Source organism: Oryzias latipes, chromosome 4 (assembly GCF_053564925.1).
Source record: "Oryzias latipes strain Hd-rR chromosome 4, Olatipes_Hd-rR_3.1".
Lineage (NCBI taxonomy): Eukaryota > Metazoa > Chordata > Actinopteri > Beloniformes > Adrianichthyidae > Oryzias > Oryzias latipes.
The window spans coordinates 31,285,559-31,309,003 of NC_136240.1; the positions used below are offsets into that span (position 1 = coordinate 31,285,559).

Consider the following 23,445-nt stretch of genomic DNA (forward strand, 5'->3'; position numbering starts at 1 on the left):
TTACCCAAATCAAGCAAAAACGGGTAGCTGTGAAAGAAAACAATTATGACTTTTAGTGAAAGAAAGAAGAAATCTGTTATTTCTAATTATTCAGAGGAACATGGACCTAGCTGATAAATTTTGGACATAACCCTCACAGTGCTACAAGATAATGGCCGAAAATGCCACTTTAAAACCCAACAGACCAACCAGAAAAACACATTTTTCCATCCAACTATTTTCTCAACACCCTGACTCCCTTTTGGGGTCATGGGGTTGCCGGAGCCTATCCCAGCTACCATTGGGTTCACCCTGGAAAGGTTGCCAGTCAATGACACATTCACACCAAGGGACAACTTAGATTCACCTATTAACAAGCAAAATCCAAACAGAAAGGTCCCAACTGGGATTTGAACTTTTTCTGTGAGGAGGAAGCGCCAACAACCCCCCCCAATTTTCCTTTTTTGTTGTTGTTGTTGCTTAATTTCAGTTGAAAAACACACATTAATAGGAATAAAATAAAACATTCAAAGGTATCTATAGAATGCTAGGTTACACTGCTTTTGACCAGCAAAAGACACAAACAGACAAATAAAAAACAGCTTTTAAACTTCAGACTGACTCAGTCCGTGGACAGGCTGGTCTACACAGAGAATCCAGAAGTTTCCATCTACAAATCATGATCTGACAAAGTAGAAGAGCTGGAAAGTTTTACAGAACTTCCAGGTTTATCAGAGGTCAAATATACTAATATTTTCAAAATAAAAGTCCTTAATCAGGAGTATATTAAAGCCGTCATAAAACATTGATCCTGATATTGTAGTGTTGGCAACAATGAGAAAAGTTGGATAAAATAAAAAAAACTTTTACAAATTTCTGTAAGCAGTTTGGTTAGGAGACTAGGAAAATTGGTGAACCTGATTAGGCTATAAAGAAAAGTTTTGTTTCCTTTTTTATAACTTTTTAGAAGCTTGGTCATAAATAATAATAATAATAAGGGATTAGATTTATCTGCGTTTTTCCAGACGCTCAAAGCGCTTACAATGTGTCCATTATTCATTCACTCCTCATGTATACTTGGAGTGAACCATAAATACAATTAAAAAGCACAAAAAGTGCAGCACGTCTACAATAGTAGATCTCTCATGATTAGATTGAGACTAAGATTTGGTGAAAAACGTATCCTACTTTTAAGTCATTTAAGGCCTTTTATGCTTTTCGTAGTTTGGCTAAATGAACAAAAATATGTGTGAGTGGACCCGCCCCCCCCTCTCCATTAAAACACCTATTTTCCTTTTGACCCATAAACACAAAGACAATCAATGAAAATGCTTCATCACCATTTTCTCTGAATGAAACTCCAACTTTTGATAAATGATATTTTTGATCAAATAACGATCAGACACAGAAAAAATGATTGGGTTTCAAGTGCAGGGCGACAGATTCTTGGATCATCAGGACAACAGAAGCCTGACCTCAGAGTTCTGGCCGCTCGTGTAGAGCTGAGGTAGTTGTTGGAGCGTCTCTGCAGACACGTCTTTGTCCAGAGTGCCGCTGATGAGTTGAGGAAAGGAGGAAAACATCAAGTTGAAGAAGATCAGGTACCACTGGTCAATCATGGCTGAACCGGAGAACCCGCAGTAGAACTGATACCAGAAGATGAGAGCGACAAACATCTGAGGAGAAAAAAGTTGCATGGAGGTGAGGAGGACGAGCGGAGGACGAACAGCAAACGATGATAAACAAAGGATCTTACAGCGTTTTTGTAGAAAAAGTACAGGATCATGTTTGCCAGACGAGAGTAGCACCAGTGTCCGTGAACCAGCAGGAGCTTCTGGAGATACCGGAAACGTGGGAGGGCAAAGTCGCTCGCCATCACCGCCTGGGAACACCAGGAGACGTTCAAACGTCGTCTTCTCCTCCAGCAGAAACTCTGCTTTACTCTCCTGCTGCTCTTGAATAACCCTTCCAAAGCAATTACCCTTACAGACGCACTCTGTTAAAAATAATGTTTTTAACATGTTCTTGTGGCCTTTTTCTGATGATGGAGGACATATATTAGGAAAATAAGACTCAAAATTACATTTCTGAGTTTTTTTCTTCATTCAAATTGTTGTGAATCAGGAGCAGACGCAAAAAATGCTGTTTGAAAAAGATTGCATTTGTGATGAAGAGGGCCACAAGCTTCCTGCTCTGCTCCATTCTGATGCATCCACTTGCAGACAAATAGATCAAGACTGGAATAGACTGAAGTACTCGTCTTTGGTCCACAGAAAACAAAGAGACGGTGTCAGCAGTTATCTTCACTCTGTCTCTAAAACGTTCCAATCAAGTCTGAAACCCATCATGGACTCTGACCTGAACTTTAACAGCCATATCAAGTCAGCAGGATTTTACCATCTAAATAAACATTGCCAAAATCAAAAACAGTGTCAAAGCCAGACCTGGAGATACTTATTCACGCATTTGTCTTCAGTAGGTTAGATTTTTGTAACGGCCTGCTCACTGGTCGCCCCAAACGAGCTGTAAAGCAGCTTCAGTACATCCAGAACGCTGCTGCTCGTTCTGCAGGCTTGGTTAGTCAGGACTAAACAAGGAGAATCAGCGTTTCAGTCTTATGCCGCTAAAACCTGGAACCGTCTCCCTGAGGTTGTGAGACAGGCCTCTACTGTGTTAAGGTTCCAATCTAGACTCAAAACATTCCTGTCTAGCCGTGTATATCGTCCCCTTTTTTCATTTTTTTTCTCTTTCCTTTCTTTTAAAGCAAATTTTATAAAGATTATTTATATTTTTAATCTTTGCACTGTTACGTATTGGGATTTTAATACATTCTACGACGTGTTGAAATCTGTTGACGGTTGTCAGAACGTCAAATCTTTCGTTTCCTTTTAAGTGATTTTTGTAATTATTATTTGTTTTTAATCTTTGCACTGTTCTGTATTGTGATTTCAATGCATTTTCCTGTTTTGTGAAGCCCTTTGAATTACTGTGTACGAATTGTCCTTTACAAATAAACGTGCCTTGCCTGCTGCTCTGTGAAAACTATGTCTCAGAAAAAAATATAAGTCTTTAGATTTTGGTCTTTTTTTAATCTTAATTAAAAAGACCACTGGGAATTTTTTACATTAGATCAAAAGATGATTGGAGATGGACTTTAAAAAGATTTGCAGTTTGAGGTTCTGCTTCACAGCGTGACCTCCTGATTAAACCAACGCTTTATGACAACTCTTGGCATTATTTGCCAGCCAGAGAAACAACTGCAGGCACCTTGTTCACCTTGCTTTAATATATTTTGTCCGTCCAATAATGTTGGGAGTGCAGCCTTAGTGGGAGTGTTAATCAAACTGCAGCGGTAGCAGAGCTGTGCAGAAACGTGCGCCTTAGCAGCAACCCAATCCCGAGGACAGGCGGCGGTCTCATTAAGAGCACATTTGATTAACAGGGTTTCATCACGCGGCTCCATTAAAGACGGCTTACAGATGTGCTGTACAGCAGAGTGTCACTGACGCCTCGGCAGGAAGTTAATTGGGAATCTCCATCATCCCTATGAGAGCTCCAAGAACAGCATGCCATGAGGAAAATTAACACAAGGGGGATGAAGGACAACCCAGTTTGTCTTTTCCCCCGCAGGGCTGCTCGTGTGAGAGAAACCAGCTTCGCTTTAACGAGAAAGTAAAGGTGGCCCTGGAGTATGAATTAAAGGTGCCCCTTTCTCTGCAGGACCGGCCTGACTCAGCAGAGGCACGCTCATTTAAAAAACACTTGACTTTTACCTTATATTCCATCACACTGTTCCTCTTAAGATCTCCAACAAGGCAATAAAAAAAATCCCTTCCAATGTTGACATGCCCCGCCCACACTCACCTGCATGCCCTCCTGACCGGAAATCCCCACCCCCACATCCGCGACCTGGATCATGCTCACATCGTTGGCTCCATCCCCTGGGAGTAACGGGGAGAAACAAATGAAAAATTAAGGAAGATTCTCTTTGTTTAGAGGAGAAAGAGCGACGCCTTCATGCAGCTGTCACTCTGCAGTCGTTATCCTAGGATAACAGACAAAAGCGGTTTGGTTTTACACTGTTTAGGTCTCGTTTGAATATTTTTCTAAGAAATGTTACAATTCAATGTAAATATGAACCATTAAAAGGGAAAGATCAGATAGATGGAGGGCAGAGGAGAGTCAGCAATATGACTTTGTTCAGTTCAGGATGGAGCTCAGGATTCTTCCCTCTGACCTCCAGCCCATTGACTTTATATGAGAACCATTGACTGCACAATATAATTGGACGGATCACGTGTGACATCACCTATTAAATAAATGACTTGCTTTTGTTCCGACATAATGAAGTCAATTCAGTCGCCAATTTTCCGTGATGTGTCCATCGCCATGTTGGAACCAGACGTCCTCAGTAAGTTGTGATTGGTCCGTGTTGGTCTGAGTCTACATTTCTATGGCAACCACTCTCTCCAATCAGGGGTAAGGAAGTTGGAAGGACACACTCCTTCCACTGAAAGCAGGCTAAAGAGAATCTGTCAACGCTTCGAACGTTTGACGTGCGGCCACCTAATGTTTTTTGAGGAATTTGATTGGTCCATTTATCATTTAAATAACTTGTTCTGCAGGAAAAACATGATGAAAAAATTTTTAATTTAGCAAGAATGTGTTAATAAAAGGTAGAGCAAGAATGGTTATTCTGACGAGCATAATGACTGAATAATAGATGTTTGATATACATTTAATGATGAGAACTGGACATACTGACCACGCCCATCTGGTGTTCCAAACAGGAAGTACCTGCAAGCTGACAGAAGCCAAAATCCCATAGACTTCTGTAGAGAAACATACAGCTCTGTCAAATCTGTCATTCTATTTGTCAGAATAACCATTATAGCTCTCCTACTTTTATTAAACATGTTCTTGTAGCGTTTTTTCATGATGGACTTTTGTAAAAAAAAAAAATCTAAGATTGAAATTGCAATTCTGAGTATATCTTTATTGAAATTGTTGTGAAAAAAAAATGCTTTGATGTAGGTGCAACAGTCACCTGCTCTGCTCCATTCTGATTCATCCACCTGCAGACAAATAGACCCATGAAAGTCTTTGTTTCCCCAGTCCGAGCTGAAATCTGGATCTAAACTGTACGGGTGGATAGCTTTGAAATTGCTCGCTTGTTGCCTGTTGGGGGTTTGTGAAGGGCTGTAAGCTATCAGGAGAATAGATGGGTGTGATGGGCTCTGATGGGCTTACACTGTCCTGAATGAACTCCTGATGCTCTGGAGAAACTATGTCCTAACTTTTTTTTTCTTTTCGTTTGGCTAAAACCAGCATCATCATAAGTAACCCTTGTGCTATCCTAGGCACTTTAACATTGGGAGTTGGGTCATCTAGACCCACTAGACAGTGCTCTGAACCTTTTTTCTTCAATGATTTGTGATCTTCACTGGTGCCCATAGATTACATGAAATCTTTCCCCCTTTATCCACATTTGTCATGGTAGGGAGAACACGTCAATGTAAGGGTGAGTCATCTATGATAGCACAAGGGTTAACCCTTGGCTGCTGGGAATACTAAAAATAGATCAAAAGATGATCAGAGTGAGACTTTAACACAACAACAACAAAAAATCATTCCAATCAAAAGTTTTTAACCTACTTTTTGAATTTTTTTAATTGTTGTTTTCTGGACTTTTTCCCCCCTTGCTATCTAGGAAGATTGTTTAACTGTCAGAATAAAAAACTTCATGTTTCCATCACTCATAAATGAATGGGAATCAGTGATTATTCAGGGGTCATGAAGGCAGCGTTTCCTCCATGCTGCTGCAAACATTGACTACAAGGAGAAAGAAAAATGCTTTGCTTGCGCAGAGGCGGTTCTCCTGGGAGCAGGAACAAGCAAATGGCAAACAGGAGAGAGCGGCAGAAGTCCTGGACATCTCTGTGTCACCTCTGTTAGGTGGCGATCCGGCCACGGCGGGTAATGGCTAAAAATAAGCGCGTTTCACGTGAGCCGCGTTGGCGGATCTGCTGTGAGTTTGATGAATGTTCGTCTGTCTCAGTGTAATATTCACATAGGCTCTTCCTGATGTCACAGCGGGAGAAACTGAGCTTCACTGTATCAGTGTTCAGCTGTTACATGAGCTGAAAAGGCTTTTTTTCTCTCAGAGATCCTGTTACAAAGCCGGTGATCCTGCTCTCACTCTCCTGAAAACTTCCCTCGCCAGATTTTTCCTTTTTACACTTCCTGCCGTCACACTGAGAAAGGCGTGACTTTGCATCTCCTTCTGTCGCTGTGGTGTGTGATGGATGAAGGGCCGTAGTGCGTACTTGTCAGCTGCTGTAAATCACATGCAGTGTGTTTGCATGGACACAGGCTGCTTCCTGAAGCAAAGCATCTCCTCCATTAGGAGCGTGTCAAGAGAGCCAGTTTTGGACAGTCAGAGAACATCCGACTCCATTTAGCTTTGAAAAGACATCCTTCGCTCTTGGTAGCATTCATCACCAGACAGTAACTCCTCCATGTTAGTAAGGCTGACATTCAGTATGTCCTTATACAATCTGATTACATAGTTTGAGGCTCTCGAAGTGGATGTGTCTTGACCAGGGATTAGATTTTTATTGTTTTATTATAATCAGCTCTATTCATTTTAAGCTCGTTATTACAGATAAATACTCCTCTAGATAAATACTCCTCTAGAAGTCTGCATATCAGGAACGGATCACGATATTTTATTGGTGTAAAACACAGCAAAATACGACACTAGTTTGAGCAGGAGGCCCAAAAAACTCTAAAGTTAGTGAGATCTTTACAGATTCCTGCTTCAAAAACTTTTTAAATAAATGGTTTAAACTGACAGCAAGCGTCTTTCGTGGTTTGTCTTAACACAACGATCTACAAAGACATTTTTAACAGAAAAAAGATCAAGTTTTTTGTTTTTCTTTTTAATGGGAATTCCTCTCTCTGTGCTGCAGACAAAGAGACGGCTGCCAAGGGACCGTCTACAAAGTAAAAGCTCTGGGAATAAAAACAAAAAAAACAAAAATCCTTAATCTTTTTTAAAAAACAAAACAAAATAATCAATGGTTAGATTGATATAGTCATAAACAATAGGGTTGGGCGATGTCCCTTAAATTGGCCGTTGACGATGTTTGCTGTCAACCATCGGGATGGACGATGACATCGTCGGGGGGGGGGGGGGGGGGGTATTTTTACATTTTTCGTTCTTATATAACTGCTATTTGTTTTTTTGCTTTTTTCATTTAATTTCCCAACTAATGACTAATCCGCGATGATCCAGTATAAGCTGAGGGAAGTGACTTTAACAAAAAAATTAACAAAAAAATAGAAAAGAAGTAGTCCGCTCCCGCACTTCACTAGTCAAGTGGACCGGCGGAGCGCGGACTTACAGCTTTGTGTTTGAGGGGAGGGGGGGGGGGGGGGGGGGGGGGTTGCTTTGTTACATGAGCGGTATGTGTGGGAGATTTAAGACTGCGATCCGTCCCGCAGCTCTAGGGGTACGAGCAGCTGAAGTCAGAACCGGGTCTAAAGTGTGTGTCTGAGCACAGCTCGGATCGTCAGCACACACAGCGGTTTGAGCTTCAAAGCAGAAATGTCGCTCAGTCCTTAGAAAACATTCAAACAATCACGTTGCTTTGTGTTTCCAGTCGTGTCCCGACTAAAATAAAGGCTGATGTTATTCTTACATGTTTACGTGCAGCCAGCAAGCAGCACCACCCAAAGCTAATGTTGTTAGCCCGTGTTAGCATACTGCTAATCCTGGCTTCGTTCAGAAAAAGCACTGACCACACGGATTAAAATTCAAATGATGAGCGAACAGGTGTTTCATAATAACCGTAACATTATTAAAAGCACGTTTAGAAGATCATCTCGTATTTTACCGAGCTGACATGTGAATGTACCGTAAATTCCGGACTACAAAGCGCACCCGATTACAAGCCGCACCCACCCATTTTTACGTGTTTAACTACTTTTATACATACACAAGCCGCGTCAGAGTACAAGCCGCGCATGTGTTAGGCGATATTGTCATCCTGACAGATCACAGCCAGCATCCCAGAGTGAGTGCAGTTCATTAGTACGTTGTGGGTGTAGCCAGCTTTGCCTCTGGCTCATGCATTTGAGTGTATCGACATCTGTCAAACAGCATGGACCTGTATTCTGTTCACAAGTTCCTCAGTTATGGTGTTTTTATTTCATTATTTTTTTTTTTTTTACTTATTGACAATCGAGGTATCATACATAAAATTACAAACAGTAACCATATAATCAACATTACATCCCTCAGTTATGATGAGGAAATTTACATCCGCGATTCCACATTTCCCATGAGTCTTAGGGGCTAAAGGCGGGGCCAACGCCCGGCTCGCCATACTGTTGTATGTGTTTAAGAATGAGCAAGTATCAGCAGTGCATGGAGGGGTGAACGGGTAAAGCTCTCCTTCCGCTTGTGTCGCGGCAGCGTTATGGGAGTAACAGGACTGGTTAAAAAACACACCGGTAAAATAAAGCAGCGGCTACTGAAAAGCGCGCGCCTCAGCGCGATACGCGCGCCTCAGCGCGATACGCGCGCCTCAGTGCGGCGCGTGCGTCAGAATTCAGAAGCCTCTGCGCTCCGCTCCCGCCCCGCGCGCTCCTTGTCTCCCCTTCCTATCTACTCCGACACCTCTGGCCAGGGCGGCTTCAAGGAGGAGAACTTCGTCCCCATTGCGCCGGTGGACCGAGCAAATCGTGTCTGTGCAAAGCAATCGGACTTAATACTGTACGTTTTGTGTATGAGGGGCGGATGCGTTGTTACGTGTGGGAGCCATCAGACTGTCATCGGCCCCGCAGCTCTATAAGAGCAGCAGGAGAAGATGGCTCCAGCTCACACGGAGGCTGTGAGCTTTTCAAAGCAAAATTCCGCTTTTACGGTTTCCTTAGAAACCGTAAATGGAGTGTAAATTCACTCCATGCGCTGTTCTCTCCGTCACGCAGCAAACCGGCTTTTCCAAACCCGTTGGTGATGGTGGACTTTTTTACGCTGCTTTTAACGATTGCTTTTAACTTGAAAGCTTCATCATATTGTAGCGGCGATCACGTGCACGTTGGGTCTAATGGCCCCAAAGGATTCTGGGATGCGGCCGGGCATGCGTGTTTCGTTTTGTTGAACCATGACTGAAGTGTCTAAGACCTAAAGTCAAGTCCATGCTGTTTGGCTGCCAAGAGGTGTGTTGAAAAGAAATGCCTTGTGCTTGGAGTTGGATAGAGAATCCAAACTATTCACTGAGTTCGAAAGTACGTACACGGCGGCCGCCAATTAAATCCATAAATTAGCCGCGTCACTGAAAAAGCCGCAGGGCTGTAAGCGCAGGAAAAAAGTAGCGGCTTGTAGTCCGGAAATTACGGTATATAGCCGCTCGGCGCTGTTTAACATTGTTTTGTATTGAATTGTTACATTCAATGAAGTTTGAAAAAAAAAAGACGCTCGTCGGAATTTATATCCTTCCGGTTTTCAAACCCTACTGCGCATGTGCGAATGATTTATTCCGACGGAAAGTGTGACCTTAGTGAACGTTTTTATATTCTGAAAACATTTTTCTGGGCCCATGTACACGGTTGGATTCTAATCCGACCATTGATCCCATCAAGATATTTTGCACATGTAACCGCGATTTATGGTGTCGACGCGCAACGTGGCGGGGGCGTGGCATCACAATGGTGGTCTCTCCATCGGGATGTCAGTCACCCATCACGATGGACGATGATATCGTCCATCGGCACAACCCTAATAAACAATCATCATATTTCTGCTACAAGAGTGATTTTAGAGGAAAACATTTATTAATTTTTAAAGGAGATAAGAATCCCATCTGTTCGATAGTTTGGAAGTTACTAAATCTACAGTCACCAAACTTTCTCACAGGAATAATTATCACCTATTTTTTTCTAGTTTATGTGCCAATATTTTCAAACCCATGTTGGTCAATGCCAGCGAGTGAAATTCAAGTTTATTCACCTTTAGAGGAAGAGTTAGTTCTTTCATTGTGTTCATTAAATATTGTTTCACCTCCTTGGGAATATAGTTCATTAACCTGTTTGTAATTTTTATTAAAAATCAAATTTAAAACCGAAAATGTAAAACATTGTGGCTTTTGAAAGAGTCAACAGCCATGTTTCTGCATCTTGCCCTAAACATGGGGATTTTATGCCCTAAATGATTCATAAAATCCCATGCAACCGATGTTTAATGCAGGAACAGCAGGACCACAGAGTTTTGTTTTTAAAAAGAGAGGCAAAACAAATTAATGCATTGATGCAGAGCAGCCTTAAGAACCAATGTCAGGTTCTCAGGAAAAACCACCATGAAGTAAGAAAAGAGCAAGAAGAGGAGTTTTGTTGTTTCTAACGAGAACATTTTTTCAGGCTACTGTGTCAAAGGGCCAAGCTGTCCTTTTGTCTCATCAACGACTGCATCTGCAGAGCTTCTGTGCTACAAAAAAAAGAAAAAACAGCTTCCACAATGAAGCAAATTCAGCAGAGGGAGTTTAGGTGTAGCCAATGAAGAATGTGTATATTTGTGGAATTTGCTACCAAGCTGTCCATTGGTTAGCAGTCTGTGATGTTTCCAAGTAAAGACGGTTTAACCAGCAGCAGCTTAAAGCTCTTAGATTTTCCTCTGATTGGACCTCAGTGGTTTTTAAAGCTTCACGTCTGAAGCCGTTTTCTCCTTCAGGGACAGCGAGGTGTCCATTCACAAAGAGCTTGTTGTCTTTCATGTAGTTTGGAATGTTTGCTCAAAATACAGAATAACCAGCGATGCAGACTGACAGACGGCCTAAATATTAAAAAGGAAACGGCTGGAAAAAGTTCCAGTTCCTGTTTTTTTGGAGAAAAAACATCACATATGGGTACCTGTGCCCACTGAATTCAGCATGCTAGCGCTTCAAACATTTAGCAAATATAAATTCTAACATTTTATAAATCTATAAAACAATATAAGATATTACTGTGTGGGTGTTACTACTAAACAACTATAAAATTATATTTGGACCATTGAACAACAAATAATGCCTCATTTTACCTCCTTTTTAGCGGTTTCATCTCTAAAAACTGAAGATGTTTAGAGATTTTTGCAGAAGAATGTATTTATGAAAAATATTAGGGGTGAAAAGATCCAGCTATAATTTCAAAATGAGAGGGAAACTCCAGCTGCATGTGTTTAGATCATGCGTTTCCTGTTTTCAGGTCATTCACATTCCAACCGGAGAGTTTGAAATGATAAGAAACGCAGACAGAAATAGTTTAAGCGTGCCCGAGTGAGAAATGCAGACCCACCTATGGCCAGGGTCATGACCTTGAGTTTGTTTCGCACCAGTTTGACCACCATGCTCTTCTGCAGCGGCGTTGATCTGCAGCACAGCACTGAGCGGCAGCTCCGGGCGACGGTCAGAAACGTATCCTCCAGGCTGGCGTCCAGAGCGTAGGCCAGGGTCCGCCCATCAATTACCAGGCCCAGTCGATGGACGGAGTCGGAAGCAGCGTGGGAGGACAGAGGTGAAGAAGGATAAATCTCAAAGGAGGAGACGTTGGCGTGGAAGTCTTTAGCGGATGCGTCTCCAGAGCTGCAGAGGAACTTGGCCTGGATGTAGTGTAAACTCTCCTCCAACAGCAGCTTGCAGGCCTCCTGGTTTAGACAGAGGAACAGGGGCCGGGTGGAGTAAGGCGGGGGGTCAGCATCAGCAAAGTGAGTCTAAACAAAGAGCCTGACTTGATCCACTTCAGAGACAAAACAACGGCATCGCTGTGTTTAATGAAGAAAGAAACACAAAGCAAATGTCAGCACAACAAAAGCTTTTCAAATGTTTCTCCATAGAGAGCATTAGAACAAAGGAATAAAGGTTCAATCTGGGTAACTTTATTTAATAAAAAAACCAACATTTTTAAACCTGCTGCTTCATTCAAACAGAAAAAAATATAACGTAAAGAATGTAAAGAATAAAACAAAATGAAGTTTTGATTAACCCCTTGTTTCTACATTTTCAGGACAATTTTTAAAAGTGCTTCAAAGATACAGAAATCTCTTGAAATCTCTTGAATTTTTCTTTTTTGTGTGAATAACATACAACATCCTGCAAAACTCAGGTTCGCTGCAATCTGCTTTTATTTTGTTTAGACTGCACTGTGGCAACTTTTCAATAATTATTCCAAAACGTCTGGTAAAAAGAAAGAAAACTGTTTACCCGTCTATCAGAAACAGATATTTTTTTTTGTGTTTGGTACTGTTTTCTAAGAAACAGAAGTAAAAAAAAACAACAAAAGAACAAAAAGCAGACTGTAGAGAAAACAGTTTTGTGATGTATTTATATTACATATAGGACTGATAGTAATTAATGCCTTAATAATCAGGGCAGTGGCTAGATCTTGCTTGGAGCCAGTAGAATGGAGAAGTAAGACACCTCCTTCCCTCCACTAGTCTGAGGGTTCACCTTGGGCAAGTGATAGCACCCTCTTGCCCCCCTACCTAGGGTTACAGCTGAAACAAAAGTCTGGCCAACGGTGTACAATGGCGGAAGAGGATGCGAATCCCAACGGCTAGACAGCGGATGAGCCAGCACCGCAGTGCCGACGCGGCTACCAAGGGTGTTGTAGAAGCTGATCCAGGTCTGCTCCAGCCATCGAATGCAGTGGGCTGCATGTGTGCAGACTGTCTTGGTTCGTCCTTGCCTCTGTACTTTTGCTACCAATAGAGAGGGTACTAGCAGTACTAGGCAAGCTGCTAGTTCCTATAGGTGCCCAAGCTAGGAGAGGAGCAAGTGGGAAGTCCTCCCACATACGCCATAGGCACAAGCTCCTCCCCCACGTCACTGTCGTCATCGACGGACTGCTAAAGAAGAAGAGGACTTATAGTGGGACATTAGCTAATTCGCAGAAGATTCAAATATTAGAGTGCATGTAAATGTAATGAACAGCTCATAAGTCAAATATTTAACGAGTATATGTCATTATAAATGGTACGTTTAAAGAAGAAAGTCAGTCTGTCTGTCGTGGGTTTTATCTAATGGACTATGTCTAAGAGAAAAAGGTGCTTGGTCATCATTTGCAGGTACAATGAGCAGACTTTGAAGACGAAGATGCTGTGCTTCATAATATTGTTTCATACATACTGTGTGTGTGTATATATATACATACTGTGTGTGTGTATATATACATACTGTGTGTGTGAAATATTAATTTTTATATTTGCTGAATCTGTTCATACACCATGACACTTAAGAATTGTGCAAGAATGCTGCTAAATTATTCACAGCAAATTGGAAGCTTAAAAATAACTGAACTACTCTGGGTTTTTCCATTTGGAATCACGTGAGGCTAACAAGGTCAGAAGTATTGGTGGCTGAAAAACTTGACAGAGCTCAGGAGTTTCAGTGTGGATGTGTGTGCAGCAGCTGTACTCGGCTGCGTTTCCATAAACCCGTAGGCACAGAGCTTTATCCAAATTCTAGAAATGTTGAAAAAAAAAAAAAAACACAATTTCGCAATACTATTAAACCCTAATTATTTGAATAAACACAAAGCAACTCACCTGTTAAGTCATTCAAAACCATGGCGATGGATGAGAACACGTATTATTTTAGGGATGATTCACAAAAAGGGAGCTTTTGGATGACGTCACAGCAGTGCCATGCGCACGTGGGAAGCCTGTTCACCGGTATTCAAAAATAAACGTTCTAACAAGTAAGCAGTGGAACCCTTTGTCCTGTTTGAGAAGATAACATATGTTCAAATTGGTACCGCGGCACTAGCGCTCATCATCATCATCTGTCAAAGGAGACGTCTGTGTCTTATTCAGGCCACGGAGCAGCAAGCATAGCTGCTTCCTACACTATGGATGAAGAGGTTTTGGGAAATGATGGGGATTTTAAAGAGGTTCTGTGGATCCAACAATTCCACAGGACACGCAGCTTTTAATGAGCCGTGTGGCACTATGGAAACTAAGCAACAAGGGCAGCCAGTACCAAGAAGCGCATTTAATAAAAAAATTTTTTTAAAAAGTGTTACTGTTGCAGTTTAGTGAAATATGTCCATTTCCATACGCTCCAAAAAGCACCTCCAAGCGCAAAAACTTTTTTTGGATAAGTGCGATTTTTTATCAACACTGTTGTTTCCATCAAGCAAATTTATTATCGCAAATCCAATTGTCGCAATTTGAAAGGTAGTGGAAACGCAGTTTGCGAGGTGCCACTGCTCACCTGAGAGTCGGCGTTCAACGTCAGGAGCTCCTCCTCGGGGTCCAGCAGCTTACAGGCGTACGCAATGTTGACCGCCGTTTCCTGCTTGTCGCCTGTCAGCACCCATATCTGCAAACCAGCTTTGCGCAGTGAAGCGATGGTCTCCGGCACGCCGTCCTGCAGCCGGTCCTCGATGCCGGTCGCTCCTGTTGGAGAAAGTGCTCACCCGTGAGAAACTCTACACCACCGTGAAGCCTGTTTGAACGCCAGAATTCCAGAATTACCTAAAAGCTGGAGGTTCGTTTCCAGCCTCAAGGCCGACTCAAAGAGCAGCTCCTCCCGCCTCTGAATGGCCGTCTCTGCCTGTAAGTGATGCTGCAGCCAGCGTGCATATTCATCTTTGCTCAAAACCTAAAAAAAAGAAACAGGTCCCGGTTAATTTGTTTGATTACTCAAGGTGGGGTGGAGGGGCACTGCACTGCAGAGATGGGCGACAGATTGTGAGACCCTGACAAGGTGTTTTATCACTTGGCTGTGAGGACGGGCCCTGCACCAGCAGAAATATAACAAGCCCAGTCTGTGCTGGCATCTAGTATCAACCGGGGAAAGCGGCGCAGACTGCAGCTGAGTCACCAAGAATGTCACTTTTGGAAAGGGTTGCTCCCCGCCATCATCTATGCTGCGCTACAAACACAACCTGCTGGGTAGCAGCTGGGACCCTCCTCTCACCTCTGAGGCGGCTTAATAAGGGAGGGCAGCTGTTAGGTCTTCACAGGTTCACAGAGGGCTGACTTCTCACCTTTTTTGCAATGCACAGGGTGCGCAGACCATCTGCGGCATACAGGTTCAGGTAGTTTTGGGTCCTGCAGAGGATTTTCTTCTGCCGTCGCCCTTTGGAGTTGCCTTGGAAAGAGTCGAGACAACAGAAGAATGAAGTGTTTGATTTTAATGAGAGCTGCAGCCTTTAAGTAGCACACTGCCAAAGAATCCTTCATCAGGCACATGAAAGCCATCTGTCGTCCCGCCTGATCTAACTGTGTGCACTCATGTCTCTACCAGCAGCTTCTGCACCAAACGGGAGTCTGATCAAAGGATTCTCCAGGAAACTGAACTGACCAGGTATTATGATCACCAAGCTAAATATTTTACTAAATATTCCATTTTTTTTTTAACTTCCAACATCAAAAAGTTGGAAATCTATCCCCCCCCCTCACTTTTTGGCACATTGTTTTGGTCCACATGGCATCCTTAACTTTAAAAAAAAGAAAAAGAAAGAAAAAAAAGAGAAAATCAGAACATGTCTAAAATACAGCCCTCTATTCTGATAAAGAGAACTTTCTTCAAGGGACTTTGTTGTTCTGATGCAATTGTTTTATTCTGCTGTTTAAGGCACTTCAACCTAATTATGTAAAGCTAGTAAACATGGATTTTGAGGGGGGGGGGGGGGGGGGGGGGGTTCAAAAGGGAAGGAGAGACCCCCCCCGCATTTGTCCTCTCTAGCGGTTGATATAAAGTGTCATGATGCTAATTCATGTTGAAATGAATTAGTTAAGCCCAGAATCCTCCACAAATCCCCCAGGTTTCCCTTGGACACAGAGTCTGAGACCCTGGACAACCCTATACCAGCCGCTCGGAAACAAGAACCACCATGGGAGCCCCCACCACCGAAGAACCAGAGGTCGCAGGAGTATGGAGGCAGAAAGTTGCCCCATGGATTCCCTTGGGTTCAGTCCAAGGTCTCACATGCCCAAAGGCCTTAGTTGCCCCCAAATGCTACCCTCTGAGAGTCCAAAGCACCCACCCCACATTGACCTTGATGCTAGGGGTAAGGTGTCCTTGGTGACCTCCTATAGAGTCTGTGAATCAAACAGTGGTACCAACCTGGGAGCAGTTCCCCAACTGCCTCCTATCCTATAATGTTTCAACAGGACTCGTGGGGAGGAGACACACCTTTGCGGTTTGGGCTAACCTTGCAGTGACATCTTCCTCCACGATTGTTGTACAGATCTGACTCCACCTCACTCCCACTTTGATCGCAAGAAAGGTCCAATGATGAGATGGCAATTGTCCACCACTGATTATAAATGGGACGTGTCCATCCAAACCTTTACCCACCACATGTACAAGTACACAAACACACTCATTTGTATTGCAAAAGACACAAACACACACACTGAGTATAAATTGCACTTGCTCTAGCGTTTACAACAACACAGCTTAACAGTTTAAAAATTGACCAATTTTTCACCAACTACCAAATCCCAGTTGTGTTAATGATCTTCACATTTGGGAATTTCTAAAAACACAAAAAAACCAGAAGTCTAAAATAAAATAAATAAATAAATAAATAATAAAAAAAGGCCAAGTTTCGAATTTTAGAAACACCACAAAGTGGCAGTGATGCAAACTGCCACCAACAAATGAACAAAAGGGCAAAGGCAAAAAAAACCCTTTATGTGATCCAACATCTGATCATGCGAGATTCAACAGTGTAAAAATGACCAAGATGTCTCAAACAAAAGAGCAAAGACAAAGAACACAAGGCAGCAAGAGCTGCTACACACTATCCCCTCATGGCTCTGATTTGAGCGTTTGATGCAAAACCACTGGAAATGTCAACATCTGTGGCAAAATTCGACACATGGCAGTCTTCCTTAATGTCAGTGTATGATAGACAGACCCCCGACATCCTAGTGAAGAAGGTGATCTCTCCATGTTGTATAAACTAAGTAAACCCCCTCAGCAAAAGCAAAGCAGCCCCTGGTGAGTGAATGGGGATAATCAGGAGAAGGGGAAAAAACATTCCAGGTAGCATTGATGCGACCACACCCCTCACAATTCTAGCAAAGTCAAGTAAGGACATGCATTTATTTTTATGATAAACTTTATTTTTGAAAGAAGAATGCCTTTTTTTTATTACTAACAAGAAGCTGCACTGTCTTGTAATGAAGTGTATTACAGTAACGGCTCTAAATCTCATTTCAGATGCACTCTTGTCCCTCCAAACATCTCTTGTGTGCTGTTCTGACGACTCACCCATCAAAACAATGGGGTCATTATGGGCGTTAAATAAAAGAAAACCAACTCAGACTGAACTCTAACTGGTTGCTGTTACCAAATGACAAAAAAGAAAAAGCAGGAAAGATTTTCTGCTTAGTAGGATGTAGAATGTGGGGGGTTCATATGAGCTCCATCCCAATAGACCACCCTCCTCTAACAAGCACCATTGTTTTTGCTTTGTCCACTGGAAAAGCGCAGATAAATCTAATCCATTATTATTATTATTATTATTATTATTTAAATGAAAAAACCTCATGGTAATTCACTCCAATGAAAATGATGCTTTTGGGGTTTTTAAACACGTTCTTGTAGAATTTTTCTTATAATGGATGATAGACAGTTGATCTTCAAATTGCATTTCTGAGAATGTCTTTATTCGAAATGGGGTGATCCAGGAGAAGATGGAAAATTGCCAATGAAAAAAAAAAGCTTGCAGTTGTGACCTAGCAGCTAGAATTGGCTCCCTGCATCCACTTTCAGACAAACAGATCCATGTAGGTCTTTGTTTTTCTTGTGCAGGTTTGGCATCTGGCTTGAAAGCGTACAGCTGGATAGCTCCGATATTCCTCACCATTTTTGTTGGACTGGATAGCGTCTGTCTTGACTGACAAGGAAGAGACATGGTGGCCACCAGATGGTTTTCAAACCTCTGTTAGAATATGGACTGGAAACCCCAAACTCTAAATGGGAAACGCCTCCGAAGGTGGTAGAGAATGAGAGGGAAAAGACCCTATGGGACTTCCAGATCCAGACTGATAGGATGATAACGGCGAACCAACCAGACATTGTAGTGGTGGACAAAGAACAGAGGAAAGCCGTTGTGGTGGATGTGGCAGTGCCAAGCGATGGGAACATCAGGAAGAAGGAACATGAGAAACTGGAGAAATACCAGGAACTCAAAGAAGAACTGGAGAAAGCCTGGAAAGTGAAGGTGACAGTGGTGCCTGTGGTAATTGGAGCACTAGGGGCAGTAACCTCCAAGCTGGAGGAGTGGCTACAACAGATACCTGGAAAGACCTCAGACATCTCAATCCAGAAAAGAACAGGAACAGCTAAGATACTGCAGGACCCTCAAGCCCCCAGGCCTCTGGTAGAGGACCCAAGCTTAGAGGAGAAACCACCCACGGAAGGGCGAGAGGGGCGTTTGTTTTTTTTTTTCAGTGTTTGCCTTTGTCTGTTCTGAGTTGGAACTTTACATAAAAGCAAAGAAAATGTTGCCATTTCCATACAACTTTAAAGAATCTGAGCACCTTCAACATTTAGCAGTATTTGACACATAGAGTCATTTTCTTCTCTTTTCTTGCCATGTGTCACAGTTTTGGGAATTTTAGCCAGGAATATTACTTTAATTTATTGATATTGTTGTTTCACCAAGTAATACCGTTAAATTAAAAGATATTTTATATCTATACAGTAAACCTTCGTTTATCGTGGGGGTTGCGTTCTAAAAATAACCCGTGATGGGTGAAATCTACCAATCAGGATTATAAATGTTATTCTCACAACCAACTTTATACATTTTTCTCAGACAGACATGAACAGAAAAAGCACCGTAGGTTTGAGGGGGGGTCATTTTAGGTCCCCTTCCTGATCAGGCGTCCACATGACGGCAACATGACAGTCCAACCATTTACAACACATTTATAGAACAAGTCAATTCAATAGCCTCCAATTTCTCAACACTGATGTGAAAACTTTTTGTTTACCTGTGATGGGGGGTCTGATCAGTTCCATGATGACGGAGTCTGCTCCTTTGGTATAGACCGTGATCTGATCGGTGAGGGGGTGTCGGACCACCACAGACATGCGTTTCCTGGTGGAATCAAAGCCCAGTGTGTGCAGCAGCTCAAAGTTTAGCTTTCCCAGGTGAGGCAGCTCCACCGTCACCTGGTCAGGAAGGCGTCCAACCAGCGAGCACTTGTAGGCCCTGGCAGCGTAAACCAGCGCAGCCTCGTCAGGTGACTCTGCTTCGTAGCGAAGCTCTCCTTCGTCCGGGGTGCAGAAGGCTTTTCCATCGTAGGAGGGTGGGGCGGGGCTGAAGGCGTGCTCCATCACGCTGCTGGACTGCTCTTCGTTCAGTTTGGTGAGCGTGCTCTCTGCAGAGGGGCATGACTGCATGCTGGAGCCCCCTTTGTTGGACGAGCGGTTTAAACTGGAGGAGCTGCTGTTGTTGGAGCCTGAGGTCAGGCGGCTGGGAGTGAAGCGCTTGATGAAGTCTTCAATGGTCTTCACTGGAGACTTCAGCTCAAACCTCATCCTGACCTGAAGAAGAACAAAGAGCCTGTCAGCTGGACACGAAGCAGGGATCGTCTCACAAGTTTGCCGCTCTATAAAGCAGAGCCGGTCTATGGGTCACTCAGTACCGCACAGAAAGAATGCATAACTTAAATTAGTGGAAGGGAAGTTTAAAAAGTTTCTGTTGAGAAACTTTGGAAAATACTCCTCTGTGTAAAAGATAAATACATGATGGGGCAAGAAAAAAAAAGAAAACCCTCATCTTTCAGCTGATCCCTTTACGGGTCGCCACAGCAACTCGTCTGCATCCATCTAATCTGATTTTCAGTATTCTTCTAGCTCTCACCACCCCCACTCGTGTGCTCCTTCCCCACATCCATGCACCTCCTCACCTCGTCATCCTTTTAACAACATCATCACTGTTCCTCCTCTCAACGTGTTTAAACTATCTCAGTCGGCTTCCCTGCATTGATCTCCAAAACATCAGCCACGATCTGTTCCCCCTGATGGATTCATTCCCGATTCAATCTTCATCACAAGAACCTGAACATCTTCATTTCTGATATTTCCAGCTCTGCCTTCAGTTTCTTTCTCAGTCTCTAAAACCAATAACATTTATTTCCACCATCCTCCACTCATTCAAACTTGCTGAGACACACTTCTTCACCCGTTTCCTAGATTTTCATTTTGTAAAAATCTGACATATAAAATGGTCTGTTGTGCGAAAAAGGTTGGGGGCCACTGCTTTAAAGTATGCGCAGCTTAAAGCTTTAGCTCAGGGGTGTCGAATAACTCATTATTTAGTCATTATAACTTTTTAAATCACAATTACAGTTGCATAGAAAACATATGTTTGCTTGCTATTCTAGCATAAATCCTTTTAAATTATATTCTGTCAGGTTAGGTTATATGGACAGTGTTTAAGTCCTAATGCATAGTTGCACAATCCAATATTTCAAGTCAGATTCCCCCTAGATATGAATAAATACACACCAATTTTTATATTTTATTTGAAGAAATTAAAAACTTTTATGCTCTCGCGGGCCACATAAAATGACATGGAGGCCCGTATTTGGCCCCCGGGCCTTGAGTTTGACACATGTGCTTTAGCTAATGCAATTATTAAATCGAGGGGAAAACACTGCTGTGATAAAAAAAAATCTGTCTAAAGAAAAAAGCCAAAACTCCCTTTAAGAAAATTGATTTTTTTTTTAGATGCACCAAAACAAAAAAACAAAACAAATAAAAAGTATATATACTTAGATATGTCGTAAATTGACTGGACAATTAAGTAAAATAAAATAACGTAAAGAAATGTTAACTACATATCTGGGAAAGGCACTTTTTCAAGATGTGTTCATAAAAACATCACTAAAGGACCAGAAAAATTGAGCTTTCCAGTAATAAAAACACAACCAGCCGTCTTTTTAGAGAGAAACTTCTTTAAAAATGTTCGCCAGAGACACTTTTTTAAATTTAAATGTCTTAAAGCTGACCAATGATTCAAATGGTGTAAATGGCGTATACTTATACAGCCCCGTTCTACCTACAAGGCCCAAAGCGCTTTACAGTCACACACACATGCACACACACATTAACACACTGGTGGCAGCACCGCTGCCGAACACTGGCGACAACCTTCCACCAGAGGCAAGGTGGGGTTCAGTGTCTTTCACAAGGACACTTCGACTCATGGCAGGAATCGAACCTGCAATCTTACGATCATGGGTCGACCGCCCTTCCGCTGCACCACGACCGCCCCCCATTCAAAATCCTGTCAATACTTCAGGATCAAAAGCAACTGTGATGGCATACAAAAAATATTTGGATTTTTATTTTCCAGCTGAAATACCCATTTTAAAATAAAAGTAGTGGTATTAAAATGCAGCACCATCAGCATTTTAGCCTCTAGATTCAAACCTCAACACAGATTTTCTTTTTGCAGCTCACACCCAAATTACAACCAGCTGCTTCTCTCCATATCTTGAAGCAACTTCACACAGGCGGTTCTTTGTCTTGGTTTATCACGGGCAGACCGCACTCATGTGACCTGACCAGGAGTCCCCGGCAAAGACAGCAAACACTAAAATCAAATGAATGCTTTTGATTAATGAACTTCAGAAAGATGGGGAGTCAGTCATGTTGGCAAACCTCAGCCTCGGAGAGAAACGCTGGCAGGAATAAAGCTGCCATTTTCCAATGTTTACGATGACTCATACGTCTAGTACGACAGATTTATCCAACACTATAAACACCACCATTTCAGCAACTACCAGAGCAAAAGGTTGGCCGTTTCAGTCTTGCTGTACATCCAACAGCTGCTATAGTGCAGTGCAGGCACGTCCCAGAGCCAGTGTTTACGTCTCCGTTTCTTGTAAAGACAGCAAGCGTAAACTCCCACAACTCCCCTATTCTGCATCCCAGAGATATAAAACATTTCCAACAGGTCACCTGACTGCCCTCTGCTCGTGACACAAAGACAAAAACAGCTTTAAAATAGTATACATCAACAACAGAAAAATTTGATTCAACTTCATTTATGGGCTGGAATAAATAAATAAATAAATAAATAAAGTGAATCTTTCTTCAATTGGAAAAAGCAACAGTGATCAAATTTATGAATCATTATCTTTTTCCATGGGAAAAAAAAAGGTCTGTTTTAAATATAAATTATTTTGAATAAAATCTACACATTTGTTTGGTTTAATTAACCATTAAAATAGAAATATGAAAAATTTAAGGCCTTTAAACAGAAAAGAGTCGGACAGAAAATTGGATGGATTGTGTACAGTGGTCTCTTGCTATAACAATAAGAACACCAAAATATATAAATAGAATAGATTTTTCAGTGAAATTCTACATGATTTTCTTTAAAGTAGTCATGCTCTGCGTCCTGATTGGCTGGAGACTTCCCAGACTTCTCTGTTTAACAGATATGTGCGGCTCTCTATATCTTCATAAGTCTTTGATCGCCAGCAGATTTTTGTTTTCATTCATGGTTCGAACTTTGAGAGTTTAAAGTAGAGAGAAAATTGTGAAAATGTTCACGTCTGTCTGAGAAAAAGAGTATAAAGTTTGTAATGAAGGGGTTTTACAGCCTACTTTGTGGATTCCAGCTATTGCAGATCATTTTTAAAATGCAACTCCCGGGATAAACGAGGGAACATTTTCCTTATCTCAGTCAAATCCACTCATCGGTTTGGCAGCGATAGCCATCCCTGCCCAGACGAGTACATTTTTCTTTTACACTTCCTTCAAAATCCTCCCAACATTCTTCCATTGGAATTCTCCACTGAGGATCAGGGGAAAGGTGTACAGGGTTTTTATTTCAAAGCAAAGCAGACATGGATGATGGGAGTTTGGGGCCTCAGTGGGATGACAGCAGCTCAAATGATCATTTAGGAAAGGCAGAGTAAAGAGAAGTCCAATAATGAGCAGCAAGTATAAAACACTGAGCAAACAAATCGGCTAAATGACAAACTTATGCAGGATTTCTAATCAATGTTTCAGCTCAAAGATAATCAAGAGGTGTTGACAGCGCCTCCTCTGGCCGGAAGGTTTAAGGCAGACCTTCACGCCACTAAGGCCTTCTAACAGGAGGAGTCTCAGTTCCAGCGGATACAAAAGCACAAATCATTCAAGTATTTACATTTACATCAGGATGTAAATGTAAATACCTGCACTGAAGCTGAGGAGAACACAGCCAACCAGTACTAGAAGCAAGAATGAAAAACCGTGGAAGGCCTTTGTCACGATTGCAGATTCTGAGTAAGATCAGATAAGCTCAGAGGAAACACACACACACACACACTTGGTGTAGAGTTCTTTGTGTGCAGACTTGCATCTCTGAGGGCAGGATGCACCGGCGAGCCAGTACAGACTGTGTGTGGCGTGGAGAGGATGTCACCTCTGGTCAGGACAACCACACCCCTGCTCACACAGA

The 23,445-nt window shown here is 42.3% G+C and overlaps 1 protein-coding gene across 1 annotated transcript in view; it reads right to left on the reverse strand.

The window, feature by feature from the left end:
• The window catches only part of atp10a (ATPase phospholipid transporting 10A), a 50,973-nt gene that overhangs the window by 4,969 nt on the left and 22,559 nt on the right, over positions 1 to 23,445 (reverse strand). The window contains exons 10-17 of the mRNA XM_004068298.5: positions 18,974 to 19,529; positions 15,007 to 15,110; positions 14,492 to 14,618; positions 14,229 to 14,413; positions 11,314 to 11,662; positions 3,844 to 3,920; positions 1,736 to 1,861; positions 1,455 to 1,655 (exon numbers count right to left, since the gene is read on the reverse strand). Of these exons, the coding sequence (XP_004068346.1) occupies positions 1,455 to 1,655; positions 1,736 to 1,861; positions 3,844 to 3,920; positions 11,314 to 11,662; positions 14,229 to 14,413; positions 14,492 to 14,618; positions 15,007 to 15,110; positions 18,974 to 19,529 (1,725 nt within the window). The remainder of the gene's footprint in view (positions 1 to 1,454; positions 1,656 to 1,735; positions 1,862 to 3,843; positions 3,921 to 11,313; positions 11,663 to 14,228; positions 14,414 to 14,491; positions 14,619 to 15,006; positions 15,111 to 18,973; positions 19,530 to 23,445) is intronic.